This window comes from Thunnus thynnus, chromosome 6 (genome assembly GCF_963924715.1).
Source record: "Thunnus thynnus chromosome 6, fThuThy2.1, whole genome shotgun sequence".
Taxonomy (NCBI): Eukaryota; Metazoa; Chordata; class Actinopteri; order Scombriformes; family Scombridae; genus Thunnus; species Thunnus thynnus.
Genome location: NC_089522.1, coordinates 7,650,005 through 7,672,283, shown reverse-complemented (window position 1 = coordinate 7,672,283; position 22,279 = coordinate 7,650,005). Strand labels below are relative to the sequence as shown.

At 41.6% G+C, this 22,279-nt stretch overlaps 1 protein-coding gene across 1 annotated transcript in view; it reads right to left on the bottom strand.

Moving 5' to 3' along the window:
* prex1 (phosphatidylinositol-3,4,5-trisphosphate-dependent Rac exchange factor 1) overlaps window positions 1–22,279 on the bottom strand; it is an 80,959-nt gene that overhangs the window by 6,445 nt on the left and 52,235 nt on the right. Inside the window, exons 17-34 of the mRNA XM_067591467.1 lie at window positions 20,144–20,236; window positions 17,980–18,128; window positions 17,800–17,885; window positions 15,831–15,970; window positions 14,392–14,533; window positions 13,418–13,593; window positions 12,763–12,924; window positions 11,919–12,129; window positions 10,263–10,548; window positions 9,188–9,403; window positions 5,918–6,006; window positions 5,113–5,195; window positions 4,179–4,269; window positions 3,820–3,948; window positions 3,678–3,719; window positions 2,577–2,794; window positions 2,204–2,306; window positions 65–208 (exon numbers count right to left, since the gene is read on the bottom strand). Coding sequence (XP_067447568.1) covers window positions 65–208; window positions 2,204–2,306; window positions 2,577–2,794; window positions 3,678–3,719; window positions 3,820–3,948; window positions 4,179–4,269; window positions 5,113–5,195; window positions 5,918–6,006; window positions 9,188–9,403; window positions 10,263–10,548; window positions 11,919–12,129; window positions 12,763–12,924; window positions 13,418–13,593; window positions 14,392–14,533; window positions 15,831–15,970; window positions 17,800–17,885; window positions 17,980–18,128; window positions 20,144–20,236 — 2,560 coding nt within the window. The remainder of the gene's footprint in view (window positions 1–64; window positions 209–2,203; window positions 2,307–2,576; window positions 2,795–3,677; window positions 3,720–3,819; window positions 3,949–4,178; window positions 4,270–5,112; window positions 5,196–5,917; window positions 6,007–9,187; window positions 9,404–10,262; window positions 10,549–11,918; window positions 12,130–12,762; window positions 12,925–13,417; window positions 13,594–14,391; window positions 14,534–15,830; window positions 15,971–17,799; window positions 17,886–17,979; window positions 18,129–20,143; window positions 20,237–22,279) is intronic.

Sequence of the window (22,279 nt, the reverse complement as noted above, 5' to 3'; positions counted from 1 at the left end):
ATCACTGATCTTATTCTCCTGCAGTTGCTCCACTTCCTCAGTCCCAGTCTGCCCAGTTGCTTACCCCTGGTGAAGAGGACGGTGTGAAGCTTAAGGCTGCCTCCATTTTGCAGCCGGCTGGGCAGCTCACTGAAATGACAGCTGTCCAGGTACAGAGTGACCCTCAGGGCCTGTCGGCTGCCCTCCACCTGGTAACACACTGGTGTGTCTGTAATGGACATACACAGACAGGAGAGACGTTGACAAGACTGTATTGTAAAGGGCTATGAAGTTTGGTACCTTTAATACCTTCAGATAGACATCTACAGAGTAAACTATGATACATTTATTACTTGAATTTATTATTTATCATTATTTTGTTTTAAAAACCATTTCACACATAGAATATACAGCATTAATAGATGTGTACACAGTCAGAAGATCATAGTCTTATTATGATTATTATGCAGATTTTCCAATGCAATTAAAGAGAAACACTGCAGCATTAGAGAGCACCATCCGTCATTTCAAATAATATACAGTATATTGTAGTTTTCCCTAACGACTTTATCAAACCACAGTCACTGCAGGTGTATCAGAAACTCCATCCTGCCAGAACAAAAAGAGGAGAAACCACAGTGTCTCTGGCTTTCCCTTAGTTGTGTCACACTAACGGAAAAAATTTCAATAGTCACATTAAATTTAACACCGGCGCTTTTCTGTGTTAGTCATGTTAGGAAAATCTGCAATACACTTAATGTTATGTCTGCAAGATGTTTTTAATGTGGCAACAGCTGGCAAACCTAAAAAAAATAGTTTTAAAGTATTATGTTATTACTGTGTCATTTGTATGCAGATCAGTAACCTTTTTCATAATTCTACAAACAATACATGACAACTAATAATTCATAAGTCTTAAGCTGACTTGTGCCGAATCTGTCGTAACATTTTCCGACTGTGGCACTCCAGCAGTTGTCAGAAAATAGAAAAGATGACCTTTACTGAGCGACCTCTAGGGTCAGCGCTCTTTCCTGGAGAACCCATCAAGCCATAATCCTGTGGAATTGGCCGTGATGTTTCAGGCTGAACTCTGGGGCCTCAGACTTTGTGGTGCTTACATGACTCTACCTATAGCTTCTAGCTCGCTTTGCATGCTATTAGGAAATCAATACTGTCCGATGGACACTGCCGCCAAAAACCATCTGCCTGCACTGCAGCAGTCTGAGCTGAAAGTGCAACTTCAGCAAAGCAGTTTGGTTAAAAATGATTTTCTAAGTGTAGGAGATGAATGAGTGAAGTCTTGAGTCTGCATTCTCTGTATATACTCTACATAACTGTCTTACTTTTATGTCATGAATAAGACAAGTGCAGAGTGATTGATTGAGTTAATGTGTGTTTTTGCATGCTGTTTGTGCACAATATATGCAGCATATATGCTGAGTGCTAACCTAGAATAGCAAATCCCTGCCTCATCCATAACTTTGCCTCCTAAAATGAGAAGTGCGTGTTGTGCTTTTCCTTTGAGCTGCAATCTCTGCTGGCCATACTGAAGATGCTGAAAAGAGAACTGATTCAGGATGCAGTCGTCCTTTGTAGCAGCTGAGACCTCTGGTAGCTTTCAGTGAATACAGAGACGGAGGTTATTAAAGGAACAAATATGCCTGTGCCCTAAACTTTGTATTTGCTTACTATGAAATAAATGTTTTGACCTTCAGCGGAGGCAACGATGTCAATTTGCCATCTTTATGCGTCAAAAGAGTATTTCTTTAGAACAGCACATACCGCATTTTGTTGCAAGACTAATATCTATGTGCATGAATATTTAAATGTATTGTATCTATGGATACTTCAGTTGCATATGTGTGAGTATTTCATGTGTCTCAGAGCAGCATTAAAGTTTAAATAAAGCTGCACACAGCATGTCAGGAAGGGACCATCTTATCTGTAATACAAGGACAACGAGGACTTTAAGAGACTGCATGCTCTGCCCTTGTTCAAGATGATTTATGGAGTCATTATAGTGTTGTTTTAGCTCCCCATTTAACAGCTTTCCACTGAAAAGAAAATGAAATCTTCAACGGCAAAATGGCAATTTCACCCTCAATAGCTACCATACATGCACATAATGGAACTTTATTCCGAGTTGGTCAAACCATACAGCTGCTCATTACCAGCAGTCTGGTTTGAATGGGCCGAGTCAGTTTTTGTTGATGGAGTTTCTTACTTGTGACTAGACACTCATCCTCCAGTTGCCTGAAGAACACTGTGACTTTGTCCAAGTCCAACAGGGCCGCCTTGGTGTCTTCCAGCATGGTCCGCTCCTCTTTCTGCCAGGGGAGAGAAAGGAAGCTTAGAAGTTGCACCAGGAAGACAGTTTTGATAGTTGTGAAGACAGCTGCATGGCTAGAAAGCCATATAGACTCAGACGTTTTGATTTAGCGTCACACACACAGAGCATCCTCTGCATTTTTGATGTTTGCTTAAAACCGCATCACATAAGATTTTTATTTTTTCTAAAAACACATCCAAATGATGAAGCTATATCATAGAGTGGGTTTGCCCTACTTGTCAAATAAAAGCAGAAAATTTGTCCTCACCTGATGTGGTGCTAGCGCGGACTGGAAGTGCAGCAGCACACCGATAGCAGATATCTGCTCCAGCCACTTGCGGCTGGTCTCCTTGCCGTCCTCCTGGTACTCGCCGGCGTTGTTATATCGCGACCGCAACGCCGCCAGCAGCTGCTCAGCCAGCGTGCACACAGCGCCCGTCGCCGCCTGGCAGAAGATCACATCTCGCCGCAGTTGCAAAGAGGTGTCTGGTATGTTAGAAAGAAATTTTTATGTCAGAGAGTGATGGAGGGAGTTCAGAGGGTACAAAGGACATAGGTGTAGGAGAAAAAGGTGAGAAGGTCAGTGGGCAGAAAGGGTGAGGCATCCCAACCTGCCACTCTCACCTTCCTCATTACATATGTCCTGGAGTTGCTCCAGTACATATACTGTACCCCATTAGCCAGGATCCCCTATGAGGATAACTCACATTAACTAGCACCATATGCCACTGTGCACAGTTCAAAGCTACTGGAGCATCATATGCTTCAACACCAACCTTCACTGCTGTACAAATATACAGCAATTGACTTCAACCTGGAAAACATTGCTGAAAGAGTTTTTAGGATTATTTAATTTTACTGGAAAGAAATTAAAACTTGCTTGGTTTATTAGCTATTATATCAGGCTGTTCACCATTAAAGCAAAAGTGGGCATAAATTGTTTCAAAGCCATGTGACAAACTGAGGGAAATAAAGATAATAAAACCTCATTAAATGTTGAAAAATTCCAAAGAAATTGTATTCTTGACATTTTAGATAAATCTTTTTTTTCCTAATTGAATCATTTTAATAGATGTTTTAAGGACCTGCAGATGTCCTAATGTAGAACTGGCTGTATTTTCATATGATGGATGATCTCATTTGCACAGAGCCCAAAACTGGTGGAATCATTTAAAATACTGCAGTTATGAGACCTATCCTGCTGCTTGAGACTCAGTTCTGCTGAGTGACTGCACAGCCGGTTTTAACATCTCTTCTGGAAATTTTATGGAAAATTACAACTGGGCTCTATCTGGTTTGATTATGCGTCACAACTTTGTTCTGAATATGAGCTGGTTTCTGTTTAACAAACACTGACACGTTACCCTACCTGTGCACTTGAGCAGAGCCAGGAGAAGCTGGTTCTTTCCATCTGTAGAGGTGGAAGGAAAACAAAATGTAGTGACTGATTGTAACTTTATACGATCACATGTCCGTGTGTGTGTGTGTGTGTGTGTGTGTGTTCCACTAACCATCCGCAAATCTCTGCAGGCTCTCCACCAGGGTTTTGATAGAGGTAGGCAGGTTCCAAGGGTCCTCCTGGATGTTCTTGTGGATCATGCAACGACAACGAACTGTCCAGTCTTCTGTTTGGCGAAACTCTGTTTGCAAAAAAAAAAAACAAAAAAAACAAAACAGGAATGTGTGAGTGTGTGTGCATCTGCTGTGTAACAGCTGGTTTAACAGAAGCAAGATGACACTCTCTCACCTTTAAAGCAGCAAACACACACACACACACACACACACACACACACACACACACACACACACACACACACACACACACACACACACACACACACACTTGTACACGCAAGAGACAAATATGTACCTAGTTGGCTGTGGTCAGAGTAAAAATACTTGGTCTCCTCACAAGCCTTGGTCATGACAGGTCCTTTGAGTAGAACGTTGATGGAGTCAACCTGTGTGCACAAATACAAAAACACACACACACACAGAAAGATTGTCAGGTAATCAATCGGACTTTCTCTGTATGCAAGCCATCATTCTACAACCTTTCTTCCTTTCTTCTTCCAGCTACCTTTCCTCCCTTCCCCTTCTTTCCGTGTCATTCTAACAAACACACATGCCCACTCACACACAACTCTGTGATTGCCTCTGGCTTGGGTCTTTCAGCATTAACAACAACAAAGCTTGTGTTTGCAGGCCCCCTGAGCTGCTGTTTACATGTGGAAAGAACTACGGCAGCCAAAGTGGGTGCACCCCATGGAGAGTCAAAGGACATCAGATGCTGGTAAGAGGAGAGGAAAAGACGGATGGATGGCTTTCACTGAGTCCACGTATGTGTGTGTGTGTAGGAGAGACAAAGAAAGGGAAAGACGAAGGAAAGGAGGTCAAGTGAAAGATGACAGAGAAAACTAGAATCCTGACCAGAGGACAGAGAGCTCCACGAGGTAACTCAACCCAGATGTTGATTACTATCACAATCATCTGTTCCAAATGGTTTCATGGTGGTGGGTTCTAACACTAACATGTGGGTGCATTCTTGTTTCACTATCTTTCAGTTTTGAACATTTTGGCTGAGTTTAAAGTTGGCTAATCTTAATTGGTCCACACGTCTTTGTGTATTTTAGGATTAAGGTTTTGGTGTATAATTAAATTTAAAACTATAAGACTAGACTTACAAGTTCAGAGCAAGCACAAAGTATGAAAGGATAAGGTTTGGGGAAGCTGTTAGAGGCACACAAACCCCTTTTTTAAACATAAATCCAGCATTTTACTCTAAACTGAACCCCAGAACGTACCTGGTTGAAAAGGTGTTCAAGGCAGCCGTGCAGCTTGTCCTGTTTGTCTGAAGGAATCCTCATGTCACACGGCAACTCATCCCCTGGCAGGAAAAAATGTTAGATTGGTCAACATATTTTAAGTTTATTAACTAAGTTTTTATGTAACTTCTGCTGAATCAAATTATAGAGGACAGAGGGAATCAAATTCATCAGATTGTATCTTTACAAAGCTGTGTGAAACTTCACACTGATAAAAAAAAAAAAAAACTATGTGATGAACAGCAGTGGACACATACTTGGCTCAATGTTCAAAAATGTGGCTGTGGGTGTTATGAAATGTTGTGTCTAAAATATGTGACCACAGTCACCTCCAAGAAATTTGTGCATTTTTTCTTTGTTTTGGCGCCCTGAAAGCATGACATATGATCAACATTATCACAAATTAAAGCAGTTGGCAAGCACTGATCAATTTTTATGCAAACACCCATTATTTCTTGTCTTTGTTTGACATTCAGGAAGCATGCATGTGCTTCAGCCTAGTTTACGTTGTTTGTGTTGAATTCACTTAGTTTTGGTGCCGTCTGTTTGGACAGTGACACTTTTTTTTTCTCTTGTTGGCTCTGAAATGATCATTGTTTCACTTGAAATCCATTGTGCTAGAGAACAGAGCCAAAGCAATAGAAAGTGTGTCACTGCAAATGAAAGGAAGATATTGCAATGAGAGGTCTTCTGGAGAAGCATCAAACGCATGAAGAGACAAATAGATATCATGCAGAGAGAAACTGCAATAAAACAAAAACTACATTTCCTTTCATTTCTTTACCTGATCCCATCTCATCACTCCCCAGGTAAGAGCTGTTACTTCGCACACTGGTGTAGGACAGGACTGAATCTCTGTTGCTGTTGCATTCACTGGAATAATGTACATACAGAGAAAAAAAAACACACACACAGTTAAAATGTAACATAAAGCAAAGGGTTCATTCCGTTCTTAAACCACAGTGAGGATTTGGAAAGCTGCGTCTTGTAATTATGCTGCCAAATAATCCTTCTGATTGTAAATGCCTTTTCTGATTTACAGTATGTGAGGCCAAGGGTAATTAAATAGTTTCTCACAGCAACAACCACCACTGGTTTACACAGAGAAGCATTCAGTAAACTGTAACTGCATTAAAGTCCACAACATTTGAATGATAAGAAAAATGTCTGTATTAGACTTAAAGACTAAAATGGAGCTCATATATTGAAACAGATACTTTTATACATGTTCTTTTACAAGCTGCCAGTGTGTTGTAGCTCGGTTATGAGTGTATTAATTCATATTGATGTGTGCAGAGAACTTCTGTCTTTCTGAGACAGTTTTGTAAAATGACTTGGTCTGGTATTTATAGTTATGTGTCTACGTAATTCAACATGATTACCGGGAGCATGTGGAAGATTTATGGGGCTCAAATTATACATCGCTTGAAGTGAGCACACTCCCGATCCCCTCAGAGGAGCTCTGAATGATTCACATGCTGAATTAACATGACAAACGGCCTACGAGGGACTACGAGCTACCAAACGACAACACTGCCTTTGTCCTCCTTTGCTATTACCCAGCTTTGCTGGATGACAAAGCGGTGGAGTTGGGGGTGGATATCACCTGCCGGGTTATTCTGTGGTCCTTAACGTGTGTATATGTGTGTGTGTGTGCTGGTAGGGGGGAGAGATTACAATTATGGGGAGAGAATTAATGTAACAATCAGTTAGTAGTTTGGCTTGGATTATCCACTGGGTTTTATTCATTCACACACACACGATACACTCATAGTAATCCGTGTGTGTGGAGTTGTAAATCTACACAAGTTTTTCACTTTGTGCTCCCGCCCTCCTTCCATTTTCTCTTATCATACTTCAGTCCTCCCGTTATTTTTCCTTTTATTTTTTGCCTAATAAACACACAATTTCTACCCACATATTTGTCCTGTATTATTCCCCTTGAGTTCTCGTGCTGAATTGGGAGACCAACACACTCTTTGCCATACACACACACACACACACACACACACAGAGGAGATGATTTCCAAATTTAGCCTCACATACCTCCTGCCAAAAGTGTGAGCACCACTGTGACAATTATCCTGCTTCTAGTAGCGGATCTGGCCTAAACCACACACACATACACACAAACACACACACACAGGTCTCAACTCATTTACACCTTCCTCTGAGGTTGCCTCTTGTAGTAGCTTTGTAGCTGTGTCCAATTAGCATACTGTCCAGTGTTATATGAAGTATTCACAATGGAAAACTGCAAAATATGAAAAAGACTAAAATCACTTGAATTCTGAGTGTGGTGTTAATGGATATCATTTTCCCACAAGGCATTGCACAGTAAAAATCTGAGGACCTACTCAGCTAATTAAAATTGTTAAAAAAAAAAAAAAAAAAGAATCATGGTGCGTAGGATTTTTTTTGTGTAAGCGTTAAAACCCATTATGTCTATAAATCAGCGCGTATACTGTAAGTAAGTGTAATATCTTTAATATCTTCAGCAATTTCATTTGTCTAAGGAAGCCAAGAAAAGACGTCAGTGTATATTGTTTTGATTTTAAATGGCCTCTTGTTTAAGGAAACAGAGGATATGCTTAGGACTGTTTGGCATGTTAACCAAGAAAAGAAGATCAATCACAGGTTGTCACTTTAGATGCATTCTGATGTCTGGAGTGAGCTGTAATCCATCGCAGCTGGATCTGGACACACTCTAGATGTGTCTACATACAAGACAAAAAGTCTCGACTGGGCAATACACACACACGATACACACTTGAGGGCCAGAGATTTATGACAGACACGATGTACTAGAGTTTGGAACAGAAACTACTTGACTACAATTTCTTTACACACTATTCTCTCCTCAATTCTTTCTGTATTTTCTGTCTTTGTCCCCGTCTCTCTCCGTGTGTGCGTAGAAGCCAGTCTCTACTGTGCTTTTTCTCACATTATGTTCCTCACAGGCTGTACTCGGCCAGTGACCTCCAACTGTTGAGCTCTGTTGTGGTCTGTCACCACCTCGGGCTTTCATGTCTGAGTCTCTCAGCAGTACTCAAAAAAAAAAAAGATACACCCACCCCTCAAACACAGTAGCACTTCTCATCACATCCAAAATTTCACAAGTGGAGTGATTCATGCACATTCACTGTGCAGCCTTTTACAGCTACCTTGAACAGAATTTTTTTTTTTCCACTGGGCTCCAAAATCCCAAGTAAACACCTCACTGTGTGTGTGTGTGTGTGTGTGTGTGTGTGTGTGTGTGTGTGTGTGTGTGTGTGTGTGTGTGTGTGTACACATACATACAACAGCGTACATTTTCCTTTACATTTTATTGCGATGAGGTAGTCGCGTTTCACATGGCGTGGCCGGGGCCTTAATGACAGAGTGGGTGAGGAGGCCGCACCCCAAACATTTGGCTCTATTATACACCAGCCCACCACACCAACAACCAATAACTACATCTTAGTGGGTGGTGGAGGGTGGGGCTCAGTGGAGCACTGCCCAGTGGACCGTGCATACACACACACTCTCTCACACACACAGTAACATCTGAATGAACTCACAACAAGCAAATGACATAACCAGAGCTGACCAAAACATTTTGAAGTCATTTTTAGCCCTCGATCTCGGTTAAAACGCCAACATCTGGAATGAATTGTAGCCTCCGAAAGGGGGAAATGAGCAGCATTATGGGTTAGTGAAGAAAGGAGGGAGTTTGAATGTTGTTCGTGTTTTATAGAATCCGCAGTTAGAAATCCAGGTGTGAGAGCAGGGTGTCCCATGCCTCCCTTTTTGTTTTTTTATAAAAATGCTGCTGTTATTCCAGGAAAATATAGAAGTTTGTCCTCCAATCTAAACAATTAATTGTGCTTTCTAACAGGCAGCTTATTGAGAAAAGAAGCATGACAATCTGATTGTAAATAATGAATTTAAATGGTTTCAAACATCAAAGTTTTAAGCAACTCTGGTCTCTCATGACCAGGTTACAGTTTGATTTCAACTTGAGCTACTTCAGAAACTGTGTGATTTATTAGTGACACACTCTTTAAGTAATTACCTGTAGGAGTCTCTGTAGCTCATGGTGTCATGACCTGAGTCCTCCTGGTCCTCCTCGTTCACCTTGAAGCAAACCCTTTTACCACCTTGCTCCACTTTGTCCTGGTCGCAGCCATCCTCGCAGGGGGCCAGAGAGGGTGGCTGACTTGGCTCATAGACCGGAGGCTCCCCACCCTCCCCTTGTGGCTCTGTGGGCTCGGTGATAGACGACAACAGGCTGAAGGAAAAAAGGAGTTTCATTTCAAAAATGTGATCTGAAAACAATAATGTCATTTCTAACTAAATATAAGTAATACTGTTTAAGTCAGGAGTCACCGTGTTAAGTGTTACTTACAACAATTTTTTTGCATATAGTGATTTGTGATTTTGAAATATTTTAAAATGTATATATAGCTTTAGAGATATAGAGCATATTATAATGAATTCCTTCAAATAATGTCAAGACAATTTTACACTTACTCTATATTTATATTATAATACACCCCGCATAGACGCCTTCACAATCAAACATACACATCAATTCATTCATTGTCACACCCCTTCCTCGGCACACACACACACACACACACAATATGTGTCTCTTTCTCTTGATGTTATTCTGGCCTCACTCCCTGTTCCTGAACTGGGCCCGGCCCATAAATATTTTGGGCCTGAAGAATGTTCCTTTTGTAAATCCCCAGCTTTAAACAAGGCAAAGGGCAGACAGACAAAGAGAGGCTGACAAACAGCCTCAGGAGGCTGGTGTGGGGATAACAGCTCCTAGCTTTTTATGCAAAGATCTCTAAATGTCACCATGAAGGCTACGAAAATAGTCCACTCACATATAAACACCAGTGGAATGCCAATATTTGATCATAGCAGCAGCTGTAGGAGCTGAAAATATTATCTGAATGGTTATGAGTAAACACTTTTTATTTGATAGATGACACTTGGCATGGGGGTAGAGATAAGAGATAGATGTGGAGTAGGGACAAAGAAATGCCATTCAAAGGTGGAACAATAACATCCATATTTACATTCAAATGAGGTTCAAAGCTATTCAGTTAGATGGGATTATTATGAACTGTTACACTTACACATCTATCTGAGCGACATACTGCTTCATCTCTCTAACAGCGACATCCAGGCGGCTGTACAAGTGAATGTAGGAGTCCTGGGTCTCTGTGTCTTCCTGTTTGAGCAGGAAGCTCAACCCGCCTTCTCCATGGCCGCCCCGTCGACCGTCCGTCAACCCCTCGCTTCCATCCACGGTCACCTCCCCACTGCCATCCGGCTCTTCCCCCTCCAGGCCAGAACAGTTCCAGGAAGGAGATCCCATGCTGGTCACACAATGCTGGGTGTGGGACATGGGGTTCAGTAGTGCTAGAGGAGAGGAAAGGAGAGGAGAGGAGAGGAGAGGAGAGAGGAGAGGAGAGGAGAGGAGAGAAGAGGAGAGGAGAGGAGAGAGGAAACAACAAGTTAGCGGAGGGTAATGAAATAGACTTCACTCTCTGACAATTATATCTATCCCAGATGTTCAAAACTATGAAGTAACACTCTTGTCTGTTCTCTATTTGGACTTGATGAAAAACAACTTCTTAAAGGGCACTTATGCAACTGATATGCACAGCAAGAGCAGGATGCAAAACTGTTTACTTGGGTTAAAAGCCAAACTAAGCTGCAATAAGCTGAGACGTCCCAAAACTGCAGACAGATTAAAATCTTGCAAACACTAACATTAAATAGAGAAGGCTTTATGCTTTTTATGTACATTCCACACATTCCTTTTAAAACCTTGGTTATCTATTGAAAAAGGACACTTTTTATCCACCTAATGTAATATCCCTTATGATCTTCATACTGTTTGTGTTGCAACACTAAAACTAAGGACCCACTGGAGAAAACATCATCTCGATTGGTTGTTGGTTTGTTGAACCAGCAGAGCGCGTGCTGAAAAGCACCAGAGGAGAACATGCCGTCAGTACAACTGCTAGGCAGATGTCTGACTGGCAGCTGGTATCCTGGAACAATGCAAGCGATGCTAACTGTCTGCTGTCTAGACAGCTGTATTGCATTTTCATCTTTGGTGAGAGAAGGGAGTTCATCAGAAAGGCCCAAAGACTCTTCATTAATATGAATGAATGTTATAAAGTAGACAGAAGGCAAGACACTTCTCTCTGTATCTACGGATAATGGATTTCTTAATGTTTCGCCCTCTTCTTGAAATGATTCCTTGGCGACACCGCATTCCACTTCCACTCAATTTGCTCTCCCTTTCGCTCCCCTTTGACCTCTGCAGTAGCAGAATCGCTTGAACGGCACACATTCCTGCGCTGCCTCGAGGCGCCATCTTTGCTGACATCATTCATTCACTTCTCATGTCAATAACGTGAGCATGGCCTGGGGCTAATGGAGTCTTAATGGCAAACCACTCATCTAATTTACTATGGGAATCCTTGTTGAGACCTTATGGCTACTGTAAGAGGCTGGGCTTGGCTTTTCCTTCTCTGTGCTGTGGGATTTAAATGGTCATAGAGGGTAATTAGTCAAAATGATCACTGAGCTGGTGTTAAGTAGGTTAAGCTGTATTATCATGAAGGGGATGGATCTCAGTGAAGCTTAAGCTTAAGCAGTGGATATGTGACAAAGACTGTACTATTGTTCACGTCTTCTCAGATAAAGGTGTGTGTGTGTGTGTGTGTGTGTGTGTGTGTGTGTGTGTGTGTGTGTGTGTTTGTGTGTGTCCCCTCTACCTTGGTCAGGATCCAGACCAAACAGGGAGTTCTTGCGCCCAAAGCGGATGCTGAAAGTCCTGCCAGCAGAGGTAGTGCTTTTGGGGTAGGAGACCTGCATCAAGTTGACATGGCAGTTGGTGGGAACAAAGTCCATGCTGCCCAGTGAGTGAGGGCGAACACCGGCCTGCCTAAAGGAGGGCCAAGCCTTGTTCCTCAGTTCCAGGGCAAACTGGGAGCAAAGAGAGAGAAAAGATGCGGAACAGGACACAGACATCATTTACTGAAAGCACAAGATGCATGACTGACAACTCTAATCATTTTCACTCAACACAGTCACTGTAGCAGAAAATATGATTTAGAGATAATGATAATAGACAGATAATTGTTATTAATAGTCTAACATCAACTTTAATAGAGTTCTTGTTGTGTTGAGTGACGGAAAAATACAAATTTAATGTAGACAAGAACTTGTGTCTAACTGCTCATATTATTAAATCTCTTATTAAATGCCAAGCTTTACATGATACAGATGTGCTGTATTCACCATGAGGTGGTTGGTTTAATAACACTTGAATGTGCTTAATAAACACTGACATATGGCTTAAAGGGCAAATATGAATGTATTAAAATAGCCTGCATTTTGACTTCAATAACACCAGAAAGGCAGTATAAGAGCAAGTAAGAATTAGCCAGAAGAAGAGAGATGATACATCTTTTTGGTAAGAATATGACTAATGATGAATGATGATTTTAAGTTTCCTTATTTGTGTTTCAGTGAACTGTTATTCAGTCACAAGTGAATGAAGACTTTTTTCCATTTCACCTGTGTGTTTCAAGAGAGTGTAGAAGTGTGTCTCAGTACCTGCTGATAGCTGCTGATACGCCGTCGGATACTCTCCAGCTTGGTGTCACAGATTTGTCTGAACTCGTACTGAGGCATGGTAACTACTCGGTCGTTCTGGGAGATGAGCTGGCTGCAGTTATGAACAAAGAGGCTGTCATCGCCAGAAAATGCCTCAAGGATCTGTACAGACAAGAAACATTGGTGAGGATGGATCACTCCTACAATAAAAGTTTAGAAACCTGATTTAGTTGATTGCAATCGGAGTAAAAATAGAATTTGTAGCAGCAGCAACCTAGGTCAACTGGGTTTTTTGTCTAACTAAACAGTCAGCTTTCCAATACTAACAAGTGAAGCCATCAGCGGGGCTAAAAAGCTGTTTTCAGATCCTGTCATAATAGTACAAGTTGTACAAATATCAGTGATCCAAATGCTGGTGAGCGGCCAAGTTGGGATGTTCTGTGATACGTGAGATGTTATATTTCAGAGGCTGAGAACATGTAAGCCATGTCAACAACTACTATACAAATACAAAGTGACATAATCCAACATTTAGCTGATAAATGAAGGAAAATATGACGTATACCCTCAAGGTACGTTCTCTCCTCAGCATCGTATTTTCAATTTAGTCATGAGCTTAAAATGATCAAAGTTCATCTCATCTTCCCATAACTACCTTAGCAGTGAGGCTGAAGCAGCCTTTGGGCTCCACCATCTTCTCCAGGACGTGGCACTTGATGCCGGCGGTGCTGACGTATTCATAGACCACACCGTGCTCCAGGTGGACGTTATCTACCGTCAGACTGACCAGAGGCAGATCATTGGAGAGGGAAAGTTTTCCCAGTCTGATGTCTGTGGAGCATAATTTTCTTACATCAGTGCATACACTTTGCATGCATTCATTCATAATTCTGTTTTAGTTTAGCATCAAGAAAGGAGAGAAAAAACAAGTTATGATAGATACAAAAAACAAAAACTGAAATAATTTTGTCCAGAGCTCAAGAGATGTTCTTAAATGTTATTAGCACATCCAAAATGTACTTGTATAACAAAACATCCAAAACTTGGGACAGACATAAAAACATTATAAATCCCTTTAGTAACACACTTGTAAAAGTACACAGTGTACTGCACAACTGTCAAATGTACCAGCACTGTATAAAAAGGTACACTGAATGTTACTCAATGACACCCTACGCCTGTAACTACTGCCTGTATATAGCATGTGTATGTGTAATTTTCAAACGGAGAATTTTCCATATCCAGAGAAAATTACCTACTGCTGAACCCACTTTTTACTGACACAGTGACAAGGACCCATTCAGAGGTCATCTGAAAATAGCAATCTATGTGGAACATAATGTTCTGATGTAATGTTTTGGCAGCAAAAGATTTTCTTATAACATCAAGCCTGCAATCAATCTACAATCACACAAAGAAGCTACAGTTTATATGACAGGATACTCCCAAGAAAAACTAATCCTGTTCCAATAAGTTTCGCTCTAATGACACTGGCATTACATCTGGAACAAAATCATTGTGATTCTTAAAAATACAGCTTTACGCATAAATATTTGAATTGAAGAGAGTGCACATTAAAAGACAGTAACTACAATAAACAATTTCAGAGGATGTAACATTATGTTTCACCTGCTCCATTGGTGCCGTTCTCCTCCTCGTGGTCAGAGCCGTTCTCGTGATAAGGCCTGAAAGACATCTCCTCCTTCTCTCCTGCACCTCTTCCTCTTTGTAGTTCCTCCACATCCTCAAATGCCCGATACACCCATTGACACTGAGGGAAACAGATTAGAGCGGAACAGTAACATTGAGTGACTGTAATGTGCAAAAACTCATAATTGGAATTCAAATGAGGAACTTAAACAGAGAATTTAAAGAGAGGAATCCAAAGTATCTATTGTGCCGTGCGGACATGGACACTTTTCACCTGACAGGGCAGTCAGGGCTGACTGCACCGCCCCGACCTCAGCAGTGCAGTCAGCCACATCAACAACATCCTGGTAATTTATATTGCTGTTAAATGAACCGACAAACATTTAGTGGAACATGTCCAACATAAGGCTGCTCAGCTGAGCCTGTTCACTATGTTTAAGCAAAGGGGATTTGCCAGAACAGTAGGCCAGACTAAATACACAACAAAGCACTGTGCTTTTAATACAGTGAGGAGGACATCCCATTCTGTCTGCAGCCCTGCAAAACGCCTGGAGCCATGAACTGCTGCTGTAGGAATGTCAAAACAACCAGAGTTTTAAATTTGACAGTGGCAATGTAGAGTGGAGAGTAAATACTAATATCCAGTCATGACTCTATGTGGAAAAACTCTTCTTGGCGACAGGAATGGATGAAAATTCTGTGGAAAGTTAAGAGTTATTTATTTGTTGCTTTGGGCTACTTTTTCGCTCAGGGCAGCATTGTATCTTGAGCTGAAAAATGTGCAACTCTCACTACAAGGCGCCTGCAGCGACAAAGTGACAGCCAGTAATTTATGTTGGAGATTGCTAGGCCACCCACTGGTGAAGCAACTGAACGCTGATGACACGAAGACACTCCTATTGTACCACTGTGGTATCATACTGAGATGAAAATTTAAAAAGGTCACTGAAATCATTGCAGTTTTTAATATGTTGTTTTCTTCAAACGCTAAGTTGCTTTAGCTAATTCTAGCTCTAACTGATGCTGACACTGTTTTATGTACCGTGTCAGAGTAGGAATGTCTGGGTCACCGGGGCTCTCTTGACTGTGAGCTTGTCAAATGTGAATTCTGTAAGCCACATTGTTGAATGATCTGGTTGAATTGACTTCCTAAACTAATACCGATACTAATCATATGTAGCATAAACAGAGCGTTCAAGGAGTACCCTGGTACAGTGAGAGACATAACAACACACACAGTGACTGTAAGTCACTGAGCACCCTGTATAGAGTGGGATGATGTGGCTTGCTGGGTAATTATAATTTTTAATTAACAGATTGTATTTCTCTTAATACATTCTCAATCAATGCCCATCTTATTCTACAAACCCTGGGCTTATGAAGAAAAAGATTGTGTTTATTTTCATGTGTCCCCTCACCTCTTTGAGAGGCTCCTGGTGTGTGTGCTGCGCAGTGAAGTGCTCCAGGACCTCTTGGTAGTCACTTCGGTTGACGTTGTTGCCGTTGACCTTCAGAATGACCTGGCCAGGCTGAAGACCCGCCCCTGCCGCCTCCCAGCCTGTAGTGTGTCAATAAAGGATCAGAGGTCAAAGGTGAGGAGTCACAGAGCAGCAGAAATACTGTACACAACACATTGAAAACATGAAGTGTAAGGTACAACCAAAAACATGTGCCACTCTTATACAAGGAAAATTCTCCAAAATACTTACATCAAAGTAAATGATTTCATTTTCTATGGATTTTTTTTTTTTCAATATCTCCTTTTAAACTCAGTTCCCTTATCTACACATAACATCGCCCCTTTTGTCCCTCCAGGAAAATAGAAAATTGCTTGGTTCAGTGCCGCAACACGCTGTCCCAAGCTACTAATGGCTTTACAGCCTGGAAGTCCAATCAACACCTCCATCATCTTCCTCTCTTATCTAAAAATACCAGCACTGGCATCACTTCCGCCCAGGGTGCCAACAATTACCTAAACTCCAAGTCTACTTGACCCACACATGGGTAGCACACGGGGGGACTGATTTAAGAACAGAAAAAACACTATCGGAGACTCTGAATTTCAGCTGGAAAAAACAGTTCTCCATGCATGAGCTATGAGCCAAAAGTGATACAGAAGACCAGGAAGGAGAGAAAGGAGGTGTGTGGAGAGGGAGAGGATTGAGAGGGAGAGAAAGCAGAGAAGTCCTCCTGCCACAATAAAGAAAAGTAAAACCATGGATCACATTCTTTGGTTGCACCAACCGATGGCTCCTCTCCTCTCTGTTTTCATGTGTGTCCTCTCCTACTACCGTCTGGTTTACACATTTGGATTCATCCTTTATTCAACTTGTCATAAATCTCTCATCTTTCTATTTCAAGTCTGTCTAGGCGGCACAAACATCTGGTTAGAAGGTTGCAAGGGGACAGGAGGAGGAATGAGAAGGTAGAAAAAAAACTGTGGGTGTCTTTTTAGTTACTTTTAGCTGTGATTAAAATGTTTTGTGTGTGTGTGTGTGTGTGTGTGTGTGTGTGTGTGTGTGTGTGGTCTGTCATAGGCTACTTTTGAAGATAAATTTCAGACTTAGGACCAGTTAACTGGGGACAAAAGCTGTGTCCCCAATTTGGAAACAGCTGATTTTTGGGTCAGTGGTTAAGGTTAGGGTAAGTCTCCAGGAAATGACTGTAAGTCCATGTCATGTCCCCACAAGTGACTATGATCTGATTTGTGTGTGTGTGTGTGCGTTTTAAAAGTAGAGTTAGGTCTATTAGGGGTATGAACCCTGACCGCAGGCTGTCTGGCTGACAGGTGGCCATAAAAACCTAATAGAGGCTCACTAAAAGCAGAATGTAACAGGTGGTTAGAGGCTAGAGTTACCTCATCTTTCCCTTGATTTCACCCAGAATTATTTGTCTTTCTGACACCGTAAACACCTTCAAAGCATTTACTGGCACTGATGCTGAAATAATACGGAAAAACTCTGCAGTGTTGGGGTCATAAGAAAAATATATGTCATTTGTAACTGAATGAAAGAAATGGTAAATTACATCTCCCTGGGAGCTGTAAATTGTTAAACCGCTCAACAGATTACTTTTCCATCACACATATGAAATGACAGCATCATTTTACCTTTGAAAACTATATTGTATAATATATCCTTTCTTGCCAATGATGAGATCTAATGGTCAACTCTTCTACAATTTCTCACCTCTCTTACTAGTAAAAGAGGGTCACAACTGATTTTAAACAAATATTTATATCAATTCAACAAAAAGTTTAGTTTGAGGTTGTATTTGTTGCAGCTTTATTATTACTGATTATTCTGCTTGTTATTCCCCGCATGTAATAATGAAATTCATTCACTAACCCTGGAAAAAAAAAGTCAGTCAATTGATTCTGTCACTCACCTTTCCTCACAGCATGTACGTGAGGAGGGGCAGAGCCACAGAGTCTGAAGGAGAGGCTGTCTGGGTTGTCAGGGATCTTCACAATCCTGGATGAGAAAAGACCAGTTAGTCCAGTGTACCCTGTGTGTGTGTGTGTGTGTGTGTGTGTGTGGGTGCGTATGATGGTGTGTGTTCCCTCACTCCTTGGCCTTTGTGGCGACCAGCAGCCGCAGGGAGCGCCGCATGCAGAAGGCCTGGCTGATCATGGTTTCCACCTCAGAGAAAGACCTGAGGAACAGCAGGTCCTCGTTGATGGTGTAGATCTTCCTGCCCACCTGCAGACCGGCCATCTGGATGGACAGACGGACAGACAGGAGATGAGATTCTGTTATTTTTAGGTTTCAGCTCCCTCTAAAGCCACCATTTGCCCAGTAAGAGTTTCAGGTCGGGATGGCGTTCAATTCATGAATAGCTTCCTGACTTCTATGATTGGTGAACTGCATTATAAGGAGATAATGCTTAGATTAACCCATAACTGCATTAGTCTAGATATGTTTAACAGATAATCTTGTAGTCTGTGATGATTCACCTTTTGCCTCTTAAAAGGGGCACCAGTGTCACTGTGTGATTCAAGTGTGATTCAAGCTATTACCTCACTGACTAGTAAATCAAGTCACTGTTCAGTATGTGTGTTTCCATGGAGAAGATCAGAAACAAACCAAAACAAGAAAGAGAAAATCAGTGTGTACCATTCAATATTTTCACAGCCTGTTCAGTCTTGTCATGTATTTGCCAGCATATGAACAGACATTTTATGGAGGGAGGGCATATCGAGATTGGCTACTAGATGTGATTGAGCTGCATGATATTATATACACCTGAGTCTCCTGCATGCTGTCTGTTGGATCTGCATGCATTTCTAGATCAGAGGGTTTTTTTTTCTGTTTCCAGTTATGCACATGTGAAAACACAGATGCACTTTATTTACATTTTTCTCATAATGTGGCAGCAATGTTTTTGAGTGTGACCAGTGGGAATTTGAGAAATACAATGGGATCCCTCAAAGTGCATGTTAACATACGGTAACGGCTGCACACACAAATACGCATGCTCGTAAATGATCAAACATCGTGAGCTTTGACAGTCAAATATCAGCATCTAAAATGCTTTTACAATTGAGACACACAGCGCCACGGCCTGCTGCACGTCATTAGTACTGCAGTCATCTTGCACATCTTCAGTCACGTTGTGAGAATAATGCAGCCTCTGTGTGTTCCCTGTGTGAGTCCAGTGTCCTGGGTACAGATCCGGTGGGGTGGCCTTGGCTGAGCCGGGCCCCGACTCTGGATAACGGCCCAGGATAGATGTAGGAACGACTGGGAGGAGCCACAGCCGTCTGAATGTGCATGCAAGGATGTGTGTGTGTGTGTGTGATAATACTGCATGGGTGCCTGTATGCATGTGACCCTCTGTAATAGTATCATATAGTGAAAGAGCTCTGTGTGTGAGTGTGTGTCTCTCTGCCCTTTTCAGAGCCCCATGGGAATCAGCTGAGCTGTATTCACTGTGCTGGCACACGGGCTGTGTCACAACTAGCAATCCTGTTATTGTGGGGACATGGGGGATGAATAACAGAGTAAGAGGGGCAGAGAGGGAAATGGAGAAAGGAGCAGTGAGGGTTTACTGTGGTGGAAAGCAGGCAGAGGAGAAAAAGAAAGCTTATCCAGAGAATGACTGAGGAGAAGAGCAATGTGGGAAAGGACTGCAATGAGTGAAATAACAGAGAGCGATGAGGAAACTTGAACCACAGGGACACAAGAGAAATGAGGGCAAATTTAAATGGTAGGGAGCAAGACAGTTAAACCCAAAATGTTGAGAAGGTATTAGCCAAAACTATGTCACCTGTCTAACCAAAGCGGGCTTACGTAAGGTGAAATTACACTAAAGAAAGGAAAATAGTTGCACAGTCCATTTTGCGTCAGTGTCATTAAGGTGACAGTGAGTTTTTTGTCAGGGGACAAAAAACATCTGTGGCATGCATGATTTAGAGGCTATTCAAGATGCGTTATTGCAGAGAAACTCGTTAATGATACACATGTTAAATGTTTTATCAGTTATTGGCATTTTAAATGGCTCTGGATGAGGAAAATGGTGTGTGTGTGTGTATTTTTTGTGGAGGTGATTGGAGTAAGCATGTCTAATGGCTCAACAGCCAATCAGAGTGAAGTGAACAGAGGCAGACTGACAGCAGCCGTCCAAACAGTAGACAGCCATCACCTACTGGAACTAATGCCCTGAGGCGGGAAAGAGATACTGAGTCTGTGTGTGTGTGTGTGTGTGTGTGTGTGTGTGTTTTGACCGTTACCTCAGCATGTGAGCCTCTGGTGACAGATTTCACCACAATGGCCTTGTTTTTCTCCTCAATCTCAAAGCCATAGTCTTCCTCCACAGGGTGAATCTAGCACAGAAAAAAACAAACATCTTATCACTCACACATTTATCTTTCAGTGGTTTAGTATCAAGAGTAAGCGAGTAGACAAACAACTTTCATGACACACATATTCATTTTATTTGCGTCACTATGCCCTGCTCCTATTTCACACACCCTGTGAATGTCTTGTAATTTGTACATCTCATACAACTAATCAGAAGTAAACTCCATTCTCTTGCAGTAAAAAGTGATTTAGTTGTATTTGCTGCGATGACCGATATTTTTTTCGGAGGAATAATTGGAGCTTAATGAAGGTCATATGTGGCTCTTTCTGGGTGGTCTCACATACAAACTATCCACACATTATTGTGGTCTCAGTTCTGCAGGTTTGCAATTTGTGATTGTCATCGCGTGTCAGGTGTCTTGCTTCTGATGATGTTCTCTGCTTCTCATATTGTATTCCCCTGTGGCGGGGGGCTTAGTTAAATGCTGTCATCACAAACACATTAGCCGGCTTCCATTAGGTAAGCTGCCGGGGCCATCTTCCTGCTGCACGGCCCTGATAAGATGTGGATCTCTGCTATTACATCAGAGGAGATGGCCGTGGTAAATAAAGAGTTCCTGCACTTCACTTCAATAATAGCCATGAGGGAGGATTAGTTCTGCTAATCAACAAAAAAAAGCCTTTTCCACTTCTTGTGGAAAGCCAGATAGCGTGCATACTTCCCACTGATATTAAAAGGGATGATAGTGATGCCGCTAGGTTTTCCCAAAGATAATGGCCTTAACTAAACAGTTGACTTTCTGTTTCAGCCTCTGGAAACCACAGTCCCCTAGATCCAGAACAGTGTGCCCTGATCTTGTTTTATGTGACACATTCGTATATACATGAATCAGTTTTACTATTTATGAACAGCCTATATGTTATATAACCCAACCTGAACCAGTTCACTGCATAGGGACAAAAGCACATTCAGTCTATGCTGTTTTTACTGACCAGTAAGGTCGAAACCAACCCAATAAAGTGTCGGTAACTTTGATCCAGTGTGCAGATATGCTCAATTTTTTCCTTTACTGAACAGATTATCATACATCTGGTCTAAACTTGGATGGGATGTGCACACAACGACATGCATCAGTGATTTGGTGGTGTTAAATGTGTCTCATAATTCTTGAAACTTTCTAAAAAAAAACAAAAAATCTTGACCTTTTCAAAACCTCAGGAATGTTCCCACAATTATGCAATTGTGCTTACAAAAAAGGTCTAATGACAGCAGATGTTTCAACCAATTTGATTGGAAATGTAGCATCTCGCTTCTCGTTATTCCTTTTAGGGAGTTTCTGCTCTTCACTCAGTTCTCCCAACATCTGTTGTGTCATGTCATGAATGAGGATTGTAGGGTATCACAGAAGAGGGAATGTAAATATGCATGCAGTAAGAAGAGCATTTAGGAGGAGTTTGAAATTGAGATACTGTTACATTTTCATTCCAGGCACCTAGGCAGCATTTTAGTAGAAAATCCCCCCACTAGAATCTAAGACTGGAATGAAGTCTTAATTGGTAAGCCATTTTAAACGTTTCATATTAAAGCAGAGCAAGAAGCAGGGAATCAAAACTCATCTCACCACACTTTGTTTCATGTCTGCGCGCTAAAAGGAAATGTTTCAAACTATCATCAAACGAGGACAAGTGCATATCTGATAGCGACAATCTTCTGCTGTCACCTCTCATAGTTTTATCTGTTGTCTCAGCAGCAGCACAACAGGGACTTCATCTCAGGCATTATAGCTGATTATATTCCACAAGACAACACTCATTAGGATGCATACTGATCAGAGCAAATTCAAAAGGTGTTTATTGTCATCAAAGCATCCCCCACTCCCAGGAGGAGGAGGAGGGTGTTCTGTGTGTATAGTGATGTTAATTACATCGAGCCGTGGAGATCAGACAGAACACACACACACGACCAAACAAACTGGAGTGAAAGATATAGTAGATGCCAGTATGTCAGTTCAATTAGCTCCTAAATGGTCCTTTAAATCATATGCAATATAATCATTACTGTGTAC